Below are 21,627 nucleotides of genomic sequence, written 5' to 3' on the forward strand. Positions count from 1 at the left end.
ACCTCACTTCGCACACTGTTTTTACTTATTCATGCCTCTAAAAGAAAAGTTCTAAATAATTAAGAAACACATTTTAGATTTTCTCAATGAAACAGGTTTTTTAAGAACAAAGAGAGTATTTGTTTCTTTTGTACTGAACCATTCTTGCTATAGCAATTTGTATACAAAACTGTGCACATTCTTTGAGATTTGGCTGGTCATTTATTTGCCTTAACAAAAGAACAGATTCTCAAATAATTAAGGCTGCACCCCAACAGTGCGAAGTACTGTTTGGAATATGATTCTAAATTGGAAATGCATTATAAATTAAACACAATAGTAACGGAAGGAAACAGTTTTAATGGTAATAGTACAAATTATTTAAAATTCTATTTGACAATACCTCTAAATTCCTTAGCTAAATACTTGTATATGCATCTGTACATATGCATTTATGTATCTGTGCATATGCACTAGTAAATAGCCTAAAAAGATACACATCCAGCTTTAAATCCTGGGTGAGGAGTGGGAGTGGGAGTGGGCATGGAGGGAGGAGTACAATGGGGAACTTTGTTTACTGTATGCAGTTCTGTATATATTATTTCTTTAAGTGCTCACGTACTAATTATGTGATCTTAATTAAATAAAAATTTTTTTAAAAGCAAACCACTTTGATTTGAAAGAAGCATACACACTAAGAAAACTTATTAAAAATCCTATTTATTAACTAGTATCTATATATACTAGGCATGTAGAGTCATGTAGGCACTTTATCCCTGTATAATATTATAATGTTGGATAAGGGGCTTTAAAAGAAATTTATGGCTTGAAACTATGATAGTATTTTCTTTTCAATAGTACATTCTACAGAGGTTTCTCTTTTTTTAATTCTAGAAGTTAATTTCCAAAGCATTTTGAAAGAAAAAGCTAAAATATTTTAAGTCTTAGGAAACAGATGAGATTTTTTCCCTTACTAATATAAAGCAACAAATCAGCACAGATAGAAATCAGATATTACTGTGCTCTAAAATGTAAGTTTATAGGATTAGTTCTCTGACTCTATCTGACCTTTTGCTATGTAGCCAGAAACTGAATTAAGTCATAATAAAGATGCTACTTACCAGATTCATGAGTTTCAGACCTTCTAGAAGTTTACAATTTTTGTTTTTTAACCTATGTGCTTCATCAATGATCACACATCGCCATTCAATTGCATTAAGCTCTGCACATCCTCCAAGAATCATTTCAAAAGTGGTGATGATGGCTTGGAATCTGTAAGCTCCTCGAATGATACGCCCCTAGAAATTTATTATCAAATACAGTAATCTGCTAGAATATCTTGACCATAAATTTTAATTCCCATCACATAGCATAAAAATACATCTAATGACATCTGGTATAAACTATTTTCCACTGAAACTCCTCCCTTAAATGAGGAGTTTTAATATTAAAACTGTTAATAGTCCTAGCTGGTTTGGCTTAGTGGATAAAGTGTTGGCCTGAAGGCTGAAGGAATCCAGGTTCAATTATGGTCAAGGGCACATGCCCAGATTGCAGGCTCAATCCCCAGTAGGGGGCATGCAGGAGGCAGCCTATCTATGATTTTCTTTCATCATTGGCTGTTTCTATTTATCTCTCGCTCTCCCTTCCTTTCTGAAATCAATAAAAATATATTTTTAAAAAACTGTTAATAGATTGCTATGTTTTTAAGAATAATGTTAAAAATTATGACAACACAATTACATAATTTATAATTACACCCAAATAAGCATTCCTCGAAAAAATGTTTTATAATTTTTAAGAGTTATAATAATGATTTCAGGACATGTGTGAAGAGACCTGTACACAACCTAGCCACTGAAACTTCAGTATTAATGTGGATTACTTACATCCATGAGTCCACACATAGGATGGTAAAAAGATAGTTAATATCAAAATTACCAAGTCATTTAGTCAGCAAGTATTTATTGAGTGTCTATGTGCCAGACCCTGTTCTAGTTGCTAGAGATATGGCAGTAAACAAAACACATAAATATAATTGTCCCCGTGGAATTTAACATTTTAGTTTTCAAATAGAGGCCATAGCCACTAAGGAACAAAGAAACAACAGAACACAACAATAAAAAAATAAGCTAAAAATACTAAGTTAGACTATGATAAGGGCTGAGGGTGAGAGGTGACCATTGTAATTTTTAAAATAGTGTGCCTGAGAGGCCATTACTGAGAAGTGACATTTGAGCAAAGTCCTGAAGATGAGGGCGGAAGCCATGTTGATACCTAGAGGTCTAGAGGAAAAAGCATTTTTGTCGGAAGTAGCAAGTGTGAAGGCCCTGATGCAGGAGGCACTGTGACAGTATTCAAACAATAGCAAGAAAGCTGGAGTGGTTGACATCCAATGTGGAGGGAATAAGGATACACAGGGACTTGAATTCTGCAGTAAGGGCTTTGGCTCTTACCGTGAGCAAAGAGCTGCTGGAGGATTTTGAGACAAGAAATTTCATGATTTGACATAATTTTAAAAGACTCGCTTTTGGCTGCCATGGTAAAAAGAGTAAAACAACCCAAGGAGAGGATTATATAGACCAGTTAAGAGGCTGTGATATAATTGAAGCAAGAGATACTCATTAGAAGTCATGAGAAGTGCTCAATTTTAGATGTGTTTTGAAAACAGAGCTATAGGATATGCTAATGGGCAGTTGTGCAATGACTTAAAGTATTCAAGTTTGACTCTAAAAATTCTTAGCTTGAACACAGAAGTTGGTATTGCTATTTACTACAATGAGGAAATTCAGGATTATGGTTTTTGGATATGTTATGCTTGAGACACCTAGTCGATATCCAAGCGGAATAGTTGAATAGGCATTTGGATATGACTCTGGGATTTAGAAAAGAGGTTAGAATTAGTGACATCGTTTTTGAAGTTTCCAGTTGTATAGACGGCATAAATTGTGCGGCTAAATGAAATCTGATGGAGTATAGGCATAAAAGCATGTGAAGACGGAGCCGTGGGTTGCCTCATGTTGAGACAGAGAAGATGAGAAGAAACCAGTAAAGGGGACTTCTGAAGGAACAGATGGTGCTATAGGAATAGAATCCAAGTGAAGATAATGTTTAAGTGGGATTGAAAACTATAAACTCTTAGGAATTAGAGAGAAATGAAGGCTTAAGAAACATGTGTTCTGACAGAATTTTAATTCCTATTAACTTAGATTAATTCATATTGACTACATTCACTGGCCATTAAGTTGAACAATAGCTCCAGTAGAAAATAAGTAAAACTATAAGTCTATGGTATTTATAAGGCTCAAAAACCTGAAATATGCTTAAGAGTAAGGGCCCTCAAGTATAATTCACTGGGTATGTTATTCCCAGTATGCTCTATGACTTTGGGGGGAAACTAAGTAACTTATTTATACTTCAGTTTGCTCATTTGTAAATGGGAACAATAATATTATTACATATTTAAAGGTTGGCAATGCAAGGATTAAGTAAGACACTATATGTAAATGGTTTAACATAATGCCTGGCACATGGTAAATACTCAATAAATGTTTGTGATTATTCTTCTCATGGCAATTCAGAAAATTTGAGCTTAATTTTATTACTACTGTGATTTCAAGCTATTTAATAATTTGAAAAAAGCAGACATTAAATATTCAATTAATTTATACTAAAATATATTTAAAAGTGGTAACAAAAGTTGTTTCTATATTTAAAGATCTATTTATCTCATTACATGAGAAATCTTTATCTTTTGAAATTTAAAACCCTTGATATTTTTCTAGAATGTATAAAATTATCATAAAAATATAACAATACATAAAATCATGTTTATAATGCATGAAGAATCTTTCAGTTCTTTGGCTATCATATTAATACCAAACTCATGACACATTAAAATTGTGACGTTGTTAAAAATCTCTTATAGTCAAAATATGTTAATTGCACCTTCTCTAAAAAAATTCAATTGAACTTATTTCTATGATGTCATACAGCACTAAAATTCTACAAATGTATGATTAAGAATTACAAAACATGACAGAATAAAATCAAACTATAACCTAACTAAAACGGCATAGGCTCCAAAGGTACAAAGGTAAGTTTTCCATAGAACTGAATAATAATTAAAGGATTTTGTAGAGGCTTAATTTCACAGAAATATAAAGTAGAAGGGAAAATGAGGTTAAAGGAATTTATCAATTCATTAATTTTCAGCCTCAAAAAGTAGAAAATCAGTTAAAATTGGGAGGTAAAAATACAATGTTATATATATTACCTTATTTTAACATAAATTACATCACATGATCTGGCCATAAATTATAATGATCCTTATAAAAAGAAGAATCAGTGAAAGAAAAATAAAACATCATGATGCTGTTGAAGTAGAGCTAGAGTGCCAAATTCCAATTAAAAAGTATAATTTCATTTGAAATGTGTGCTGTTGTTTTTTCATTTTGTTTCTTATTTCTTAATAAAGCTTTTATCTAAAAATAGTTGTATTACTACTCAAAACTTCAACTTGGCACTTTATATTTTCAAGTATTAATTTTCTGCTAGGAAATTTAAAAAATATATATTTTATTGATTTTTTACAGAGAGGAAGGGAGAGGGATAGAGAGTTAGAAACATCGATGAGAGAGAAACATCAATCAGCTGCCTCCTGCACACCCCCCTACTGGGGATGTGCTTACAACCAAGGTACATGCCCTTGACTGGAATCGAACCTGGGACCCTTCAGTCTGCAGGCTGACGCTCTATCCACTGAGCCAAACCAGTTAGGGCTCTGGTAGCAAATTCTTTCTTATAATGTCATCTCTTAAATTTTATGACCTATGTATGTAGCCAAAAAAATAAATAAAATGGAAAATGTGCCCATAAGATAGACCGGAGAAGAAAGCCATAAAATCCCCAGAGTATTAGAATAACCAATCCAAAGGGGAAAACTTGTAGAGGTATGCTTAAACTGTATATAAAACCAAAATTGTTAAAACCTGATTTGGGAGAGAGGAGAGGGGAAGCGGAAAAAAGAAAGGAAGGGAGGTAGAGAGTGAAAAAGAGAGAGAGAGAGAAACATCGATTTGTTGTTCTACTACTTATGCATTCATTGGTTAATTCTTGTATGTACCCTGACCAGAGATCAAACCAACAAACCTTGGCATATTGGGATGACACTCAAACCAAATGATCTACCTGGCCAGGGTCAACAAACCAAATTTTAAAAAATGTCTAAATCAAAATCCAATGAACAAAAAAAGAACCTATTTGAGATTTCACATCAATAGGCTTTTAAATTCATGGTATTCACTGAAGATTTAAATTTTTAAAATGAGAAGAAAAAAACACACTGGAGGATTATCAAAGAGACCTTTATAATTCTAAATTTAATGTATATTTTAAACATTTAGTAAAACCATTATTTAGTTTAAAAATGAGAGATATAGATTTATACATTTGTATAAATAAGAATACTTCTTCATAATAAATTAGAGCATAAACGGAACTACTTTAGTCATTGTTCTCTTTTGCTACTAATACTTATTATAAAATATATGATGAATAAAGAGACTGAAGATCTAAATAGGCAATTAAAATCCATCCTAAATTTGAATGTAATGAATATGCAGTGCTTATCATGTTCCAACCTGAGCATTCAAACAATAAACCAAATGACCGGTAACACACCTGTGAGTCCCTGAAGTACATCTCATACCGCTGTATCATCTGTCTGCTAATCAGGCTCCCATGATAAACCACAACATTAATATCAGTCCACGTACGAAATTCTCTCTCCCAGTTTGCAATAGTAGAAAGTGGAGCAATAATCAGGAAAGGTCCTCTTATACCAGTCAGAAGGATTTCGTAGAGGAATGTAATTGATTGAATTGTTTTGCCAAGACCCATTTCATCTGCTAAAATGCAGTTTCGTCTGAAATAAACAAATATATTATCCAAGTAGACATTGGGTTTTTCTGTATACTACAACGGTTTTAAAGATAAATACACAAAAGTAATCAATGATCAAGTTAAAACGCTCGCATTTATAAAAATGTAAAAGTTGCTGAAGTGCAGAGTAGGTTAAAGATTACAATTTTATTATAACCCTGCAATGAGAAAACATTTTTGTAGCTCCAAAATAAAGATACCACCCGATAGATGTTTTTTTTTAAAGAGTGAAATGGCAAGCGCAAGGCAGACTAAATATTTTATTCAGGAAGCATTTTTTAAATACCTTCTATATCTCAGGGACAGTATGAGAAGATGGGATACAAAAGAAATAGAACATGTTCTCTGCCTTCCAGGGGCTTGTATCTATTAGAAAAGCAGACATGCAAATAAACAAATAAGTAGTCATGCAATGTGCTATCACAGAAGAACAAATACAGCACCGGTTTTCAACGCTGGCTGTACATTAAGAGAGCCTACAATGCTTGAAAGAAACCCAGACACCCAGGGCCCTCCCCTATACGTTCTGTGAGTCAAGGTGTATGGAACAGAATACAAGCAGCTATAATTTTTAAATAAACTCCACAGATGATTGATTATGATACGTGACTGGTTAAGAATCGTCAGTATTAAGCTTATTATGAAAGCTCAGAGAAGTAAATGTCCACTTCTGGCTAGAAGACATCAGAGACGAGAAGACTGCTTTGAGAGGGGAGGTCAGCGTTTTGCCAGAGAGCACAGTGGAAAGAACATGATCCACTATGGGACCACAAGTTATATAACTGCGGTTCTGAGAGAAGGGTAAAGGTAGCGGATATTAAGATAAGCAGGAGGCATATATAAAGAAAGTTAGACATTATTCCAATAATTTGAAAAAAATTTAAAAACCTGATGAGGTCAGGTTTTTATTTTGAAGTTTGCTCCAAAGCCACTGCAGATATTAGAGATGAGATGACTAGAAGTTTGGAAGCTAATTGAAAAAGTCCTGCAATAATGCAGGAAAGAATGGGAGGGCACTTGGACTAAGGGAAGAGGGACTCAGAAGAGAATTGATTCCAACGTTAATTATGAATTAGAATGATTTGGACCTAGTGACCAACCAAGTATACAGGGTGTACAATGACAGTCAGATTTCTTTCAGTTTGGGTGACTAAATGAATTTCATTATTCTTAACTGAGATATAAAATATGGGAGAATAAATTTGGTATGGAGGAAACAGGAAATGACAAGATTAATTTTGAATCTATTGAGTTTAAAGGCTCATTGAGAGAGACATTAAGGTAGCAAGAAGTAAAAAGAAATATGGATTTGAAGTTCAAGCCTTACTTAGAGGTAAGTGTGAGATCATTAGTGTTACTGATATGTGAAGGCAGAGAGGGGTGCAGAATATCGCTTAGGGGGAACAAATATGGAAGAAGAGAAGAAAAAGACAGAGTTTTGGGCAAGAAAAATCAACACTAAAAGGGCAGGCAGATGAAAAAAATAAAAAAAAACAACAGCAAAAACTACTGAAAGGGACAGTCACAGAGGTGCTGGGGGTCTAGCAGAGAGTCATAATGTGGAAGCTTTTGGCAGTGAGAATGGGGGAAAAGCAGCAACTACTATCCAATGCAGCAAAGGCAGCAAATTAAGGCTGAGATGTATGTTGTGGATTGGAAAAGAGTTTCAGAGATACAGAATCAAAACCCAGAGAGCAGGTTTCAGGAGAACCGGAGAGGAAGACATGGGAAGAGCTTGCACAGCTCCTCTTCCTAGAAATTCACTCAAGGTAGCTAACAGGAGAAACAGGGCCAAGAGATGTTTTATCCTTTTCTTTGGCATTTTTATATAGGTTAAACCCAAACTGGTTCACAGACTGAAGGACTGACACTGGTTTCAGCAATGGCTTGAAAATAGAAGAGTGAAGGGAGGTCTGAGAAGCCTGGATGAGATGCATGTCAAGAATTGAGGTGGTAGCATTAGTCTTGGTCCTGGGGCAGGACCTGGTAACTTCTGATACATGCAGGTAGAAGTAAGAATAGCCATGGATGGAGATACATTTGTAGGCTTGCGTGGCAAAGGAGGATTTGAATGAGTTTACTTACTGGCTGGCCCTACACTTCTCTATGAAGCACTCACATACAGAGAGTAAAGGGGGCAGGGTTGTGATAAAACTCTGAAGTGGTTTGTGTTTAAAACAAGCAATTTAGATCATGGGAAAGGATATGGACAAGAGAAGAATAGTAAAAAACATTTTACTATTTTATCTGGAAGGTTCTCTTGAGGAATATGATAAATATGTATAAAATATAAACCAGGGGGAAAAGAGCATTGCATGATCTTCATCAACTGAGTCTTATGACTCACCATTACCAAGTGCAACCTCTCAGAAGAATCATGTGAGAAGTAAAAGCCAAAAAGATAATTCTGAATCAAATTTTGATACTGTTACTACTAATAATGCTTTCATCTGCTCCTTTGTATACACTATTATACATTTCTCTCAATCACGATACAATTTTTACTTCTTTGTAATTATCTTTTCATCACAATTTAAAAAGTGAGATAATGTTCAATAAAGCATTTTGAACAACTTCAACAGTAGTATAGGCTAATAAGTTGAAAAACATTCCCTAACAGATGTTTTATGTTAAGAAACATATTTTAAATTTGATTACTAATCAACATATCAACTGTATTCTACTCTGATTGATATATATTTAAAGAAAGCAATTGTAGTCAAAATCCTAAATTATAAACTAAATTATCTTCTTGAGGTAACTTTACTTTCAATAATGAAGACTCAATAATAATAATAATAATAATAAAACATCAATACCAATTTTACTTAACATATTTTCACACATATAAAAAAATTTAAATTTTTTCTGCTAAGATATACTACATACCTATTGTACCAATTGAACAAAAGCCAGTTGAGTCCTTCCAGTTGATATTCCCTGAGTTGATTACCATTTTTATAGTCCCTGGATTGATCTATTTTTTTCCAAATATTAGAGGGAGGACGTTCCTTAGTGGAAAAACAAAGAATGAATGATATATCTCAGATTTTTTCATTTCCCTACATCTCATAGACAATAGTAGAAAATCAATAACTCCACTTAGAGCTGAAATTGGTATTCATAATATTTTTATAAATGATCTGAGAGAAAGATTAGTATGAAGATTTAAAATTCACAGATGAGGTAGACACATTCAAAATTCTTCAAGAGAGAACTGCGGAAGGAAATACTCATCAAAATGTTAGATACACATTTGCTCTGGCCAAAGAATTACAATTTTGGTTTGTCTTACTTGAACTGTTCAATGTAGCACTGTTTATAATAACAAACACTCAAATATCCACTAATGAAAGAGTAACTAAATTAACATACATATGTAGTACTATGTAGCATTTTTAAATACAGTATTAATTGTATACCCAAGACTAAATTAAAAATTCAAAGATGACATTAAACCACCTAAATAAAGATGTGCTAAGAGTTTATGAATAATAATAAGTTGTGTAATATATGTTCTTACCAAATGTCTTGTGTCAGGTCTTGAAGATTGCAATTGTTCAAACTCTACTATTTTTGCAAGATCTACATCTTCTTTTAGTTCCCAGGTGCTATCTTCATATGGTAATGAGCACCACTTTACTAAGTAGTAAATGACGGGCTGGAAGAAACATTTTTCTATTTTACCATTTTGAAAAAGAATAAATAGCTTAATATATTAACCAACATCAATAAAAACTGATGAAACATTTTTTGTGTTTTTAGATGGTTAACTTTAACACTGAAAAGTTTTAGGACTTTTTACTTAGTTAAAAAACTTTTTGCCAAATATTTACCTCACCAGTATCTTTATCCTCACAAAAAGAGACTTCTAACACTCTGTCTACTTCAACGTAGTCTGGGTTAAATGGTTCTTCTTCCATCTAAAATTTAAAAGTAACAATATTTTTTCGGGGGATAAACAGGGGCATCTGTAATACTTTCAACAATAAAGATAAATAAAAGTTACAATATTTGACAAAGAAGTGGAAAGATAAAAGTGAAATAAACACAAATATACTAGTTATCCATTATAGAACAAACACATAAGTTTGATTTCAATTAAATTTCCAATTACTGGAATACTTCCATTTTAATTTCCAACAGATATCTGGAAAATTTGTCTATATTATGAATCATCATACTCTATATCATAAAACTAACCAAATAGCACTAATAAATAAGGTATTCCAGACTAGGAAGTTACTCCAGAAAACTTCCTTAAAAATTCCCTTAAAGCAACTTCTGTACCTCTTTTTGCCACTTTCCTCACCTCCAACAGTTAAGACCACCCCTGTGGAGAGCGTGTAGGAGGCAGCCAATCAGTGAACCTCATCATTCATCTCTCTCTCTCCCCCCCACCCTTCTTCTCTGAATTCAATAAAAATATTTTTTAAGTATATGTGGGAATTCATTGTATAATTTTTGCAACTTCATTTTCATTGCTCAAAATAAAGTCTAAAAAAATTTCAAATTAAAAAGTTTTAAATTTATTTCTTGATCTGAGAGAGAAAGAGAGAGAGAGAGAAACATGGATTTGTTGTTCCACTTATTTATGCGTTCACTGAATGCTTCTTGTATGTGTCCTGCCTTGGCATATTGGTATGAACATCTGAGCTACTTGGAGGGCCTAAAAAAATTAGATGAATTTAAAACTGTTCTGAAAAAAGTCTATTAAAAGAAAAATAATTTAGAGCAGGAAAGGACATCAGACTATTTAGTAAAGCCTAGAAAGGTAAGTGAATTTTTCCAATTATCTGTTCACACATAAAAAGCTGGTATAAAATATATGAAATATATTTCAGGAAAAATCTTATTTTCCACTTATTTGCTATAACACCAGTTCCATTACATGACTAACTTGTTAAATTCTGAGATGTTAACACACTCACTTTCAACTCTAAGTATTGAAATACATGCTAATTTAACAATACAGGATGTATTTATATTCTGAATTATCAGTGTTCCTGCTTCAAATAGTTTCCAAGCTAAATTTGGGAAAAGAAAAATAGTACATATGGATAGCATTTGTAGTCAACATCAAAGTTTAAGACCTAAGAAATAATATGAATAATACTTAAAATTTTGATAAAAAATACTACATGTTCAGAGTTCAACACATAATAGTCTCATTTATTTATTTTTTTCTTACATCTGCAAAAAAATGTGCTCTTTGTGCTTGTCTCAATTTGAATCGTTTGATTTTCTGCTGGATCCTTTTATCTTTCAAAAGCTGCTGTTCTGTGGCCCATTCACAGTGAAGATAGGAGCTACAATATTTATAAAAGCAATATATTAGAACAATATAGAAAACCTTGCTTTGTTTTGTTTTAAACTTATTTTTAATCATAGTATTCAATGCAAAATATTATCTTCCACTTTACAAATAGGTAGTTCATTCATTTCATTTAATGTCAAGAGCCATGAGATCACAATATCCTAAAAAGATTGTAGTCTAAGGTTTGCAATTTGCTAATTAACAGAATGGTACACTACATCATAGGGTAACAAGATATGATTTATTGTTTATTTCTTCATTGTAATAGTTTTGCCATGATCAGAAAGCTAATTTGTTTTGAAGTTAATGTAACCTTATTTAAATCATTTTCTTTCACCAAAGTATAGAAAAAAGCTGAATAAAATTTTGAAAAGTTAAAAAAAATACAAATATAATAAATAATGTTCTATAATTTGTAAAAGTGTATTTTATAGATTCCTGCGTTTTGATATTCGGAAAAAAATTCAATCTTAACAAGAAAGGTTGTCTTCTCATTTTTAATGATGTTCAACTTCATGAAATAATAAATAATAAAACATTTAACATGCAGATAAAATAAATTGAACTTAATATAGTTAAATATATTAATCAACATCTTTCCATTATTTTTCGAACTGAAATACTTACTAATTCTTGTATTTTACAAAAAATTCTTCTGTATCAATCATCACTCCAGGTGATATCTAAGAAAATAAAATCAGTAATTATAACTTTTATTACCAGACCACTGAATATAAAGTATAAAATGTAATGTGCCATCACTTACTTCCTTTTTCACAATTCTTGAAGATAATATTTTGTCCACAATTGCTGCATCTTCTTCACTTGGATTTTCCTGTAGGAAGGATGAAAAATATAATTGCACATTCTGCAAATTCCTTTAGGTTTTACCTTGTATGTTTATGAAAATATGAAAGTTCAACAAATATATATACAACACCTGTGCCAGGCATCAAGTGTTAGAACTGAAAAAACAGAAAAGTGAATCGTTGTTGTTACTGTCCTCAACCTCATCTATAATATCAAAGTGAACATATTATGCTTTTTTTCTGTAATAGGCATTATTTTAAGCACTCTGCATATATTAATTTAATTCTTGCAACTACACTGTGAGGTAGACACTATTGTCATCTCTGCTTTACAGGTTGGGAAACTTGGGCAGAGAGAAGGTGAGTACTTGCCCACGGTGCCAGATCAGTGAGCTAGCAGATCGTGGTTGCTCACAATCCAGAGCAGAGATTAAAAAATTAAACCGAAAGGAAAATCCATATGCAGTGACAGAGATGTCAAACAGAGTCGTTGGGCACTGTGTTCATAAATCCAGTGGATAGGCTGCTTTTAAAGAAGTGGCAAAAGGTAAGGCCAAAACAGCCATACAAAGCATTTCACATGCTGTGTTGAGAAGGAAGTTATTTTTTTTAAGACTGGGAAACTGCTAGAATTTTCAGTAGAAATGTACTATAACCAGGCTTCTAACTTAGAAATAGTCTTCAGAAAAGACAGAGTTTAGAGAAGTTTCAAGAATATATATTTGGGTCCTAGCTGGTTTGGCTCGGTGGATAGAGCGTCAGCCTGCAGACTGAAGAGTCCCAGGTTCCATTCCAGTTGAGGGCACATGCCAGCGTTGTGGGCTCGATCCCCAGTAGGGGGCGTGCAAGACGCAGCCAATCAATGATTCTCTCTCTTTATTGATGTTTCTATCTCTCCCTCTCCTGTCCTCTCTGAATTCAATAAAAATTAAAAAAAAATTAAAAAAGATTATATATTTGGGAGGTGCATGAGTCCCAAATTTGAACGATTAAAGGTTCTATTAACTACAATAAAGAATCCAGGAGGAGAAGTTGGAGCAGCTTTTAGGAGAAAACATAATACGTATTTTAAAGAATTTATGTTGGTTTAAAGTGTCTTGTAATCACAACCCTAAATGTATCTTACCACAAATAACTGTAAAGGCTGTTCCCCAGGTAAAGGAGCTGAATTCTTTTTTATTTTCATAGAACCTTTAACCTCTTCCTCAGATTGTTTCCCCTCTCCATCTTCTGCGTACTTTTTCCTTTTAATTTGTCGATTTGATCTTCTTTTCTGTAATGAACCATAAGGGTCATATTTATATGACTTATTTTAAAGAAAAGCTTTTAAAATAATTACTTCAGTGTGGCAGTTTTGTACATTGAATTTTCAAAATTGTATGCTACATTAATTTTCCCTCATTTCTCCTTTTTTATCATTTGCCCTTTGCCACAGGCTTACAATCTTCAGATTATTTCCTAAAGTTTCAAATAACAAAGATTAGTAAGACCTTTATTTCTTTTCTTTAGAGATTGTTAAGAATGAAAAGATTTTGTTTTAGTTAGCTGTCACAGCTTGGGCAAAATATATTTTATTAGTAATTAGTAATTATGTTATTACTTTTCTTTAGAAACTATTAAGAAGAGTAACAGGTATCTGATTTATTTAACTATTTCGTACCTCGGGCAACACATATTTTAAACTACTAATACCTTCGTAGACTTGCCCAAAACCTAAAAATTGCATCAGATGAATATTAAATTAAATAACTAATCAGGGACATAAAACTAGAAGAAGAAATTAAATAATATTTGCCATGAAACTAATGAAGTTGCATTTAAAACAGAACAAAATAATATAAAATATTTGATAAGAAATGTGCAAAATAAAGTAGTAAATCAATGAAATAATTAAATGTATAAATGAAGGAGGAACCAGTGTTTTACTAATTTTATTACCTTTCCTTAAAAATAAAGAACATCACTAGCATAAAAACCGAAATAAACCTACAAGAAAGTATTACATGTAGTAACATAATTTTTAAGTAGCCTAAGTAATTTTAAATTAGATATCAAATACACATGGCTTTACTTACCTCCCTAAATATCTAATATTTGGTGTTCCCACTATAAAAACAAACTCACAATGACAAGAAAATCCCAAAGGACTTAGTTTTTTTTTTCACCTCCCTAAAATCTCATGGGTGGAGGTATCTCAGCTAACTGTTCTAGGGCTCAATATTTGGTAAATCTATCCATTCTTCCTTTTTCTATTCCATGTTCTTTTGCATATTGAGTAACTCCCATGATACTCCTCCTAAAATCTAACCAGCAAATAACTCATGTGTTTTCCTTTTGATTTCTGACAATGTCTTCAATTTGGTAGGTCTTTCCTACTCCCAGAGCCATGGCAAAAATGGCTGGATCATGAGCAGTGCAGGGACAAACTTATCTACATCCAGAAGGCTGCAGTGGCCTTGAACGTGCCTCTGCCTCTTTCTCCTGAGACTAGTGCTATATTTAGAGAAAGAGCAACCAACATGTTGATTTAGCTCAGCCAAATGCAGTAGACAATTCCAGGCCACCATCTCCTGGCCAAGAGGACATTTACATTTCAAAACTCAGGGTGCCTCTTTTGTTAATATTAGAGACAGGAAGGTGGCACATAAAAATTATAAAAGAACTTCTACAAACCCAATTTTCTCACATGCTGTTGTGAAAGATATGAAATATTATCCCCTGGCGGGGGGAAATCCTAAGGATCTCTAATTTAATAGCAGGCTAAAGGAATGTTTCGATTTCTATTATGGGCATCACACAGTTCTTAATGTTCAAGAATAGTTTAAATTAATAACCAACAGCGACATCTATTATTCTAACAATAACATGTACCATCAATGTTATGTCTCACTAGGCACAAATCTTCTAAATAACAAAGTTTGAGAATAATTCAGTATACTTTTAGAAGGTTCTGTTAGGTATTTTCAGCATTAGTTTCCTTTCTAGTCACTTATGCATCTATTAGTACTTTGAAATGCCTCACTTTTAGTCTTTAGTAAACAGTAAATGAGTGACATGAAAGAATCCTTTGAACTAACGAAAGTGCACATTCAGGTAATTCTTCCCAAGACAGAATGAGGGTCACTTATTGTCAAGTGCTCTCTAATCCTATGAAGACTTTGTTAGTCTAAAAGATTTTGTGTGAGTTATAAGATTATAGCTGATTTTATCATAAATTATACTAGGTTATATAGTTACACATTAGGCAAATCCAAACAATGTCTCACTCTCATCAATTATCTTTCTCTGTCATACACTATCTGTACTACTTTTAAAATATAAATACTAATTTGATGTCTACATTTTTTGCTAATGTGATTTTTCTGGCTTTCTTCCTCCATAATGGTTTTCAAACCATAATTTGAAATAGTGACAAATTCTTTTTTTTAGATATTTTTCCAAGCTTTTTTCTTCTTATGTCTTAAGGGCTACAACAGATCGGTCTAGTATTGACAAAAGAGGTCAGGGACATTATGCTTTTAAATGACTAATAAATAGTTTATTATGACAACATATTACTTGTTTCCTATCATAATCCTAATAAAATCTACTCAGGGCTTTTTAAAAAGTTAAATCTAAATATAGTCAGACTACTGAAGTACTCTCTATTGAGATTAAAGATACTAAATTAAATATCATATTTATATTTTTAGATTTCCACCTGACCCCAAACTGTAAACTTAAGTTATTTTTCAAGCCTTCAAATCCACTGTGGTTGAAAGCTACATGGACCTCTCCATCATTTATATAATGATACCTTTACATATGTCAATAATATAGATTTGTAAGTATTTATTAGAAAATATTTCCTTCCTTTCCCACTTAATTTTTTTATGTGTGTGTTAAAGTAACACGTATCAAAGCAAACTAACACTATAGTGAAAGGTATGGAAGAAATGTGTGTGTAAACCTATTCTACCATTTCAATGCTTGGTAATTACATAATGGAAAAATGGCCAGCATTATTCTAGTAAAAATTAAAGTAAATTTTCTCATGTTGACTAAGTTAATTATAAGTTTACCTAAGTTAAAGATAACATATGAAGAAAAAGCCAGGCCATGTAATATTAGGAGCTTCAGTCACTGCCCTTACCTCAACTCTTGCAGCAGCCCAGGAGCCTTGAGCCACTACTCTCCCATTGGATAAGAAGCTGCATAAGGAAGAAGAAAGGCCATTCAGGGGCTTTCTGGCCCCATAATTCAACAACTGCCACCACCCCTACGGCCTATAGTTATACTTTAATTATTAGAGAGCAGAGGGTGGCCTGAATTATTATGACCTTCACTATATATTTGTTAACTTCACAAGGTTATTTTAAATATCCACCTATTCCCCCAAAAAAGGGCAAAAAGCACAGTATTTTTGTCTACATCAGGGGATTTTTAATATAAATGTTTATCTTTTTCTTTGACAGAAGCAGAGCAAAGAAATTATATCTAGGAATGATTCCATCCATTTGCTTTATCATTTGTAGGTGATTTTAAAAATTAATATCTCCATCATTAAGTTCATTCAAAAGGACTCTGGAAGTACAGAATATCACTAGATACTTCTCCAGGCTCAAAACCAGCGGGGATTTTGGATTATTACTTAACCTCTCTGGGCTTCAATTTCATTATCTGAAAAATGAGGGGTTTGAGAGGACATGTAAGTTTCCCCCCCGGGCCTAACGTTCTACGGTAATACTGCTAGGAGCATACTGTAGTCAGGCTGTCAGATAAGTTCTGCTATACAATAAAATGTATTTTTACTACTAAGCTACAGTACAAATATCTGCAAAGTAATATCATGCTATCTACGTAATTCTACCAGTGCTGCATGTCTCAGAGAACAATTTCATACTCACTGGAGAGTCTTCCTCTTTGCGTGCGCGCTGTGGCGTCTGCTCTGCATCAGATATTTCATCTGAAGACTCATTCTTTCTTTTCTGTTTCTTACCCAATGTAATGATGAGTCTGCTGTTTCAACAGGAAAAGGGTACACAGTAAGATCTTCTTATATTTTTTCATTTTGGGTCAAGTTAAGATTGCCATGATAAGCTTTATGCCGCTTTATATCACTTGAATGTTCAACCAAAGATACTAATTATCACGAAATCCACAACATTTTCAACACAAAAACTGAATTCTACTGGAGCAAACACAAATTAATATTTAGTTAATGTGCTTCAAAGCAAGTTGTATCACTTGTTACTTAGGCTCAAAATTATTTTTCACGGGAAAATGTCAGTTCATATAACTGTATTTAGTACTTAAAATAATTCATTTATTTTGTTATCTTGTATATATATGTGTGTATGTATACTGATGTTTACACATGCACATGAAATACAACTGTCTAAAATGAAAATGATTTTTTCATTTCCTGACCCTGATCAAAGGTAGAAGTACAGACCTCCCACATTTCCTTCCTAATTTCTTAATCTGGTTCAACAGATGGAAGGACATGATCCCAAAGTACCATGTTACTCACAAATCATGCTAACTGCTAATCAGGAAAATTCTATTTTAGATAAAACATAAAAAACCCAGAATTTTTCAAAGATTATTTACTAATGTGGGACAACTTGGAGGTTAAAAGCATGAAGTTTGAAATCATACGACCAAAGACTTTAAATGTGATTCCACCGTTTACCTATTAGACTGGGAAAATTATTTGATCTTGTTTGGCCTTCGTTTCCTTGCCTAGAAAATAGGGATATTATAACAGCTACCTCTATTGTTGAGAATTAAGTGGATGTTACCTCTTGCATGTTACCTCTTGACACATAGTAATTTCTCAACTAATGATCACTACATGAAATTATTATAGTCCAGGCATTTTCCTAGGCTCTAGGATTTGAAGAGAAAGTGGACATAGTTCCTAACCTTAAAATATTGTTGGAATATGATCACAGTTAAAATGCTAATATAGAACTTAGCACTGGATACCATGTGAATACAAAGGAAGAACTACTTATGTTTACTGAAGAGTAAAGGATACTTTAGAGAAAAGGTGAAGTCTGAGATTTGAATGATGAAAGGGAGTTCAACAGGTAGTAAAAAAGGCGGTAGGGTACAGTCTAGGTAGGGGGATACCACCGAAGAATGAGAATATGCAGTGATAAGACCATGTCTGGAATACATGATGTCTGGGGAAGAACCAGAGAGATGGTCATCTACAAAGGACACAGGAGGCCTTGTATGACATGCAAGGAGTCAACATTTTACTTGGAGGCCAGCTTTTATAGGGCAGGAATTTAAAAACAATGTGTCACTGCCTGGCTGGTGTGGCTCATTTGGTTGAGTTATCATTCCGTGCACCGAGGTCACTAGCTCAATTCTGGTTAGGGCACATGCCAGGGTTTCGGGCTTGATCCCCAGTATAGGGGGGTAGGGAGGTGCAGGAGGCAGCCCATGGGTATTTCTCTCTCATTGACATATCTATCTCTCTCTCCCTCTCCCTCTAAAATCAATAAAAACATAATAATAAAAATAATGTCATGTTCACCACTAACAAAATGACACTAAGATAACTACAAATTAATGCAAAAAAAGAGAAAGTGAAAAATATGAGATTTTAAATGGGTAAGTTCTGGGGATGAAACTATAGTCAACAATTCTGTATTGTGTATTTGAAACTTGCTAAGACAGTAAAGCTTAAAAGTTTTCATCACAAGTTACAAAAAAATTCATGACTGTGATATGTTACCTAAACTTAGTATAGTAATAATTTCAGAATATGCACATATATCAAATCATGTTGTACATCTTAAACTAATACGAAGTTATATGCCAATTATATTTCAATAAAATTGGGGGAAGGAAAGAATTTTAAATAAGAGAGCAATGCAACCAGAAGGAAGTGAAATGCAAGGCACGGAAACCAGTGATAAGGCAAATGACAATTCAAGTGAGTGATTAAGAGTGCAAGATAGGGTCATGGTGATGTGGTGAAAAAGACACAATTTTAAATTTTGGAAGCAGAACTGGTAGGATTTGATTACTGACTAGATGTGAAGCGAGAAAAGATTCTAGAACGATATATTTGCAGGTTATTGTTGTATTGGTATAATGATTACCTTCAACAGGATAATGATTAATTCTTAATTGGTAGCTCACCTGCACTCTTCTGGTAAATAAGAGCAAAAACACAATTCATGTTGGAACCAAAAAGATACTATATAAAAAAACAAAACATTAAGGAACCAACCACTGTTATACTGCATTCCCTCTCACACTTTCATTGGGCTTTTCCTCCCTCTTCAGGTCCCTTTTCCTACTCTGGTTTCCTTTTTAAAATAAAAATCTCCCTTGCAGTTATATCTATTATTAGATAGCACATGATCTTGTTCTTCCTTCTTCTGATCCAGTTCTCAAAAAAGTTGCCTATACTGACTGTTTCAGTTTCATGTCTCACACCACTATAATCTAAACCTTATAGACATTATCTCACTTGATGTTCCTACAACTCTGAGAGGTAAAGGTAAATACTAGCTATATATATCCTACCTAATAAAAGAGAAACATGGTAATTGGCGTACGACCGCTACCCTTCCCATTGGCTAATCAGCGAGATAGGCAAATTAACTGTCAGCCAAGATGGCGGCCGGCAGCCAGGCAGCTTGAAACTAACATGAGGCTTGCTTGCTTCAGTGACGGAGGACTCCAACGTTCCCCGCCTGCCACTGCAGACCTCTGAGCTGGCAGTTTGAAACATAGTTACAAAAATAGAAGCTAAACAGAACCCCAGAAACCAGCTTTCAGCTAGCCAGGATCTCAGACTTGGAGTTGATACAGAGTTTCGATTGTAGAATCTAAACAAACCAGTACCTGCTTTCAGGAGCGGAGGCCTAAGAGCTGGAGCCTCAGAGCTAAAGCTGGCTCAGAATTAAAAAAAAAAAAAGAAAGAAAAAAAGGAGCAGTTGGGAGCTTCAGTCCCAGCCTGAAAACAGCCCTCAGCCCCTCACCCAGACTGGCCAGGCACCCCAGTGGGGACCCCCACCCTGATCCGGGGCACCTTTCAGGGCAAACCAGCCAGGCCCCACCCATGCACCAGGCCTCTATTCTATATAGTAAAAGGGTAATATGCCTCCCAGCACCGGGATCAGCAGAGCCTCGAGGTCTCCCGGCACCGGGATCAGCATGACGGGGGCAGCGCCCAAACCCTGACTGCCCTGTGGCTCTGGGTGTGACAGGGGGCGGGGCCACAACCTCCCTATCGGCCCTGCTCTGTTCCTGACAGGGGAAGGCGCCCCAACCCCCTGATCAGCCCTGCTCTGTGCCTGATAGGGGGGAGCTCCCCAACCTCCTGATTGCCCTGCAGCTCTGTGTGTGACAGGGTGTGGCGCCCCGACCCCCCCACCCACGGGCCCTGCTCTGTATGTGACGGGGTAGAGCCATAACCTCCCCATCGGCCCTGCCCTGAGTGTGAGAGTGGCGGCGCCCCAACCCCCTGATCGGCCCTGCTCTGTGGGTGATAGAGGGCGGCACCCCAACCCCCCCTCCCCCCACAGGCCCTGCTCTGTGTGTGATGGGGTAGAGCCATAACCTCCCCATCGGCCCTGCCCTGAGTGTGACAGTGGCGGCGCCCCAACCCCCTGATCGGCCCGGCTCTGTGGGTGAGAGAGGGCGGCGCCCTAACCCCCTGATCCGCCCTGCTGTGTGCGTGACAGGGGGGAGCTCCTCAACCCCCTGACGGGCCCTGCTCTGTGCATGACAGGGGGGAGCTCCCCAACCCCCTTATGGGCCCTGCTCTGTGCGTGACGGGGGGAGCTCCCCAACCCCTTGATCGGCCCTGCTCTGTGTGTGACAGGGAGGAGCTCCCCAACCCCCTGATTGACCCTGCTCTGTGCGTGACAGGGGGGAGCTCCCCAACCCCGATTGACCCTGCTCTGTGCGTGACAGGGGGCAGCGCCCCAATTCCCCAATCGGCCCTGCTCTGAGCCCGACCAGGGGCTGCACCTAGGGATTAGGCCTGCCCTCTGCCACCCGGGAGCAGGCCTAAGCCAGCAGGTCGTTATCTCCCAAGGTTGTCCCAGACTGCAAGAGGGCACAGGCCAGGCTGAGGGAATCCCCCTTCCCCCCCACCGAGTGCACAAATTTTTGTGCACTGGGCCTCTAGTAAAAGCCTAAGTGACCATTTGGCTGTTAGCTATGATGCGCACTGACCACCAGGGGGCAGATGCTCAACGCGCAGACATGGAAACATGTTACAGACTGATGAATCTCATAGGAAAGGAGGGAAGAGGGAGGTCAGGAAGAGATTAACCAAAGATCTTATATGCATACTAGAGTCCCCGTGCATGGCAGACATGGAAACATGGAACAGACTGATGAATCTGATAGGAAAGGAGGGAAGAGGGAGGTCAGGAAGAGATTAACCAAAGATCTTATATGCATACTAGAGTCCCCGTGCATGGATTCATGCACTGGTGGGGTCCCTCAGCCTGGCCTGTGGGGATTGGGCCGAAACCAGCAGTCCGACATCCCCCAAGGGGTCCCGGGTTGTGAGAGGGGGCAGGCCAGGCTGAGAGACCCCACCAGTGCACAAATCCATGC

The 21,627-nt window shown here is 35.6% G+C and overlaps 1 protein-coding gene across 8 annotated transcripts in view; it reads right to left on the reverse strand.

Annotated features, from left to right (window-relative positions):
• The window catches only part of CHD9 (chromodomain helicase DNA binding protein 9), a 111,270-nt gene that overhangs the window by 43,898 nt on the left and 45,745 nt on the right, over positions 1-21,627 (reverse strand). For all 8 annotated transcript variants that reach the window (XM_036346601.1, XM_036346600.1, XM_036346599.1 and 5 more), the window contains 10 exons: positions 16,935-17,046; positions 13,175-13,321; positions 12,006-12,074; positions 11,867-11,922; positions 11,114-11,231; positions 9,759-9,845; positions 9,446-9,583; positions 8,812-8,933; positions 5,662-5,905; positions 1,101-1,277 (listed from right to left, as the gene is read on the reverse strand). In XM_036346601.1, coding sequence (XP_036202494.1) covers positions 1,101-1,277; positions 5,662-5,905; positions 8,812-8,933; positions 9,446-9,583; positions 9,759-9,845; positions 11,114-11,231; positions 11,867-11,922; positions 12,006-12,074; positions 13,175-13,321; positions 16,935-17,046 — 1,270 coding nt within the window. The remainder of the gene's footprint in view (positions 1-1,100; positions 1,278-5,661; positions 5,906-8,811; positions 8,934-9,445; positions 9,584-9,758; positions 9,846-11,113; positions 11,232-11,866; positions 11,923-12,005; positions 12,075-13,174; positions 13,322-16,934; positions 17,047-21,627) is intronic.

Source organism: Myotis myotis, unplaced genomic scaffold (assembly GCF_014108235.1).
Source record: "Myotis myotis isolate mMyoMyo1 unplaced genomic scaffold, mMyoMyo1.p scaffold_m19_p_19, whole genome shotgun sequence".
NCBI lineage: Eukaryota > Metazoa > Chordata > Mammalia > Chiroptera > Vespertilionidae > Myotis > Myotis myotis.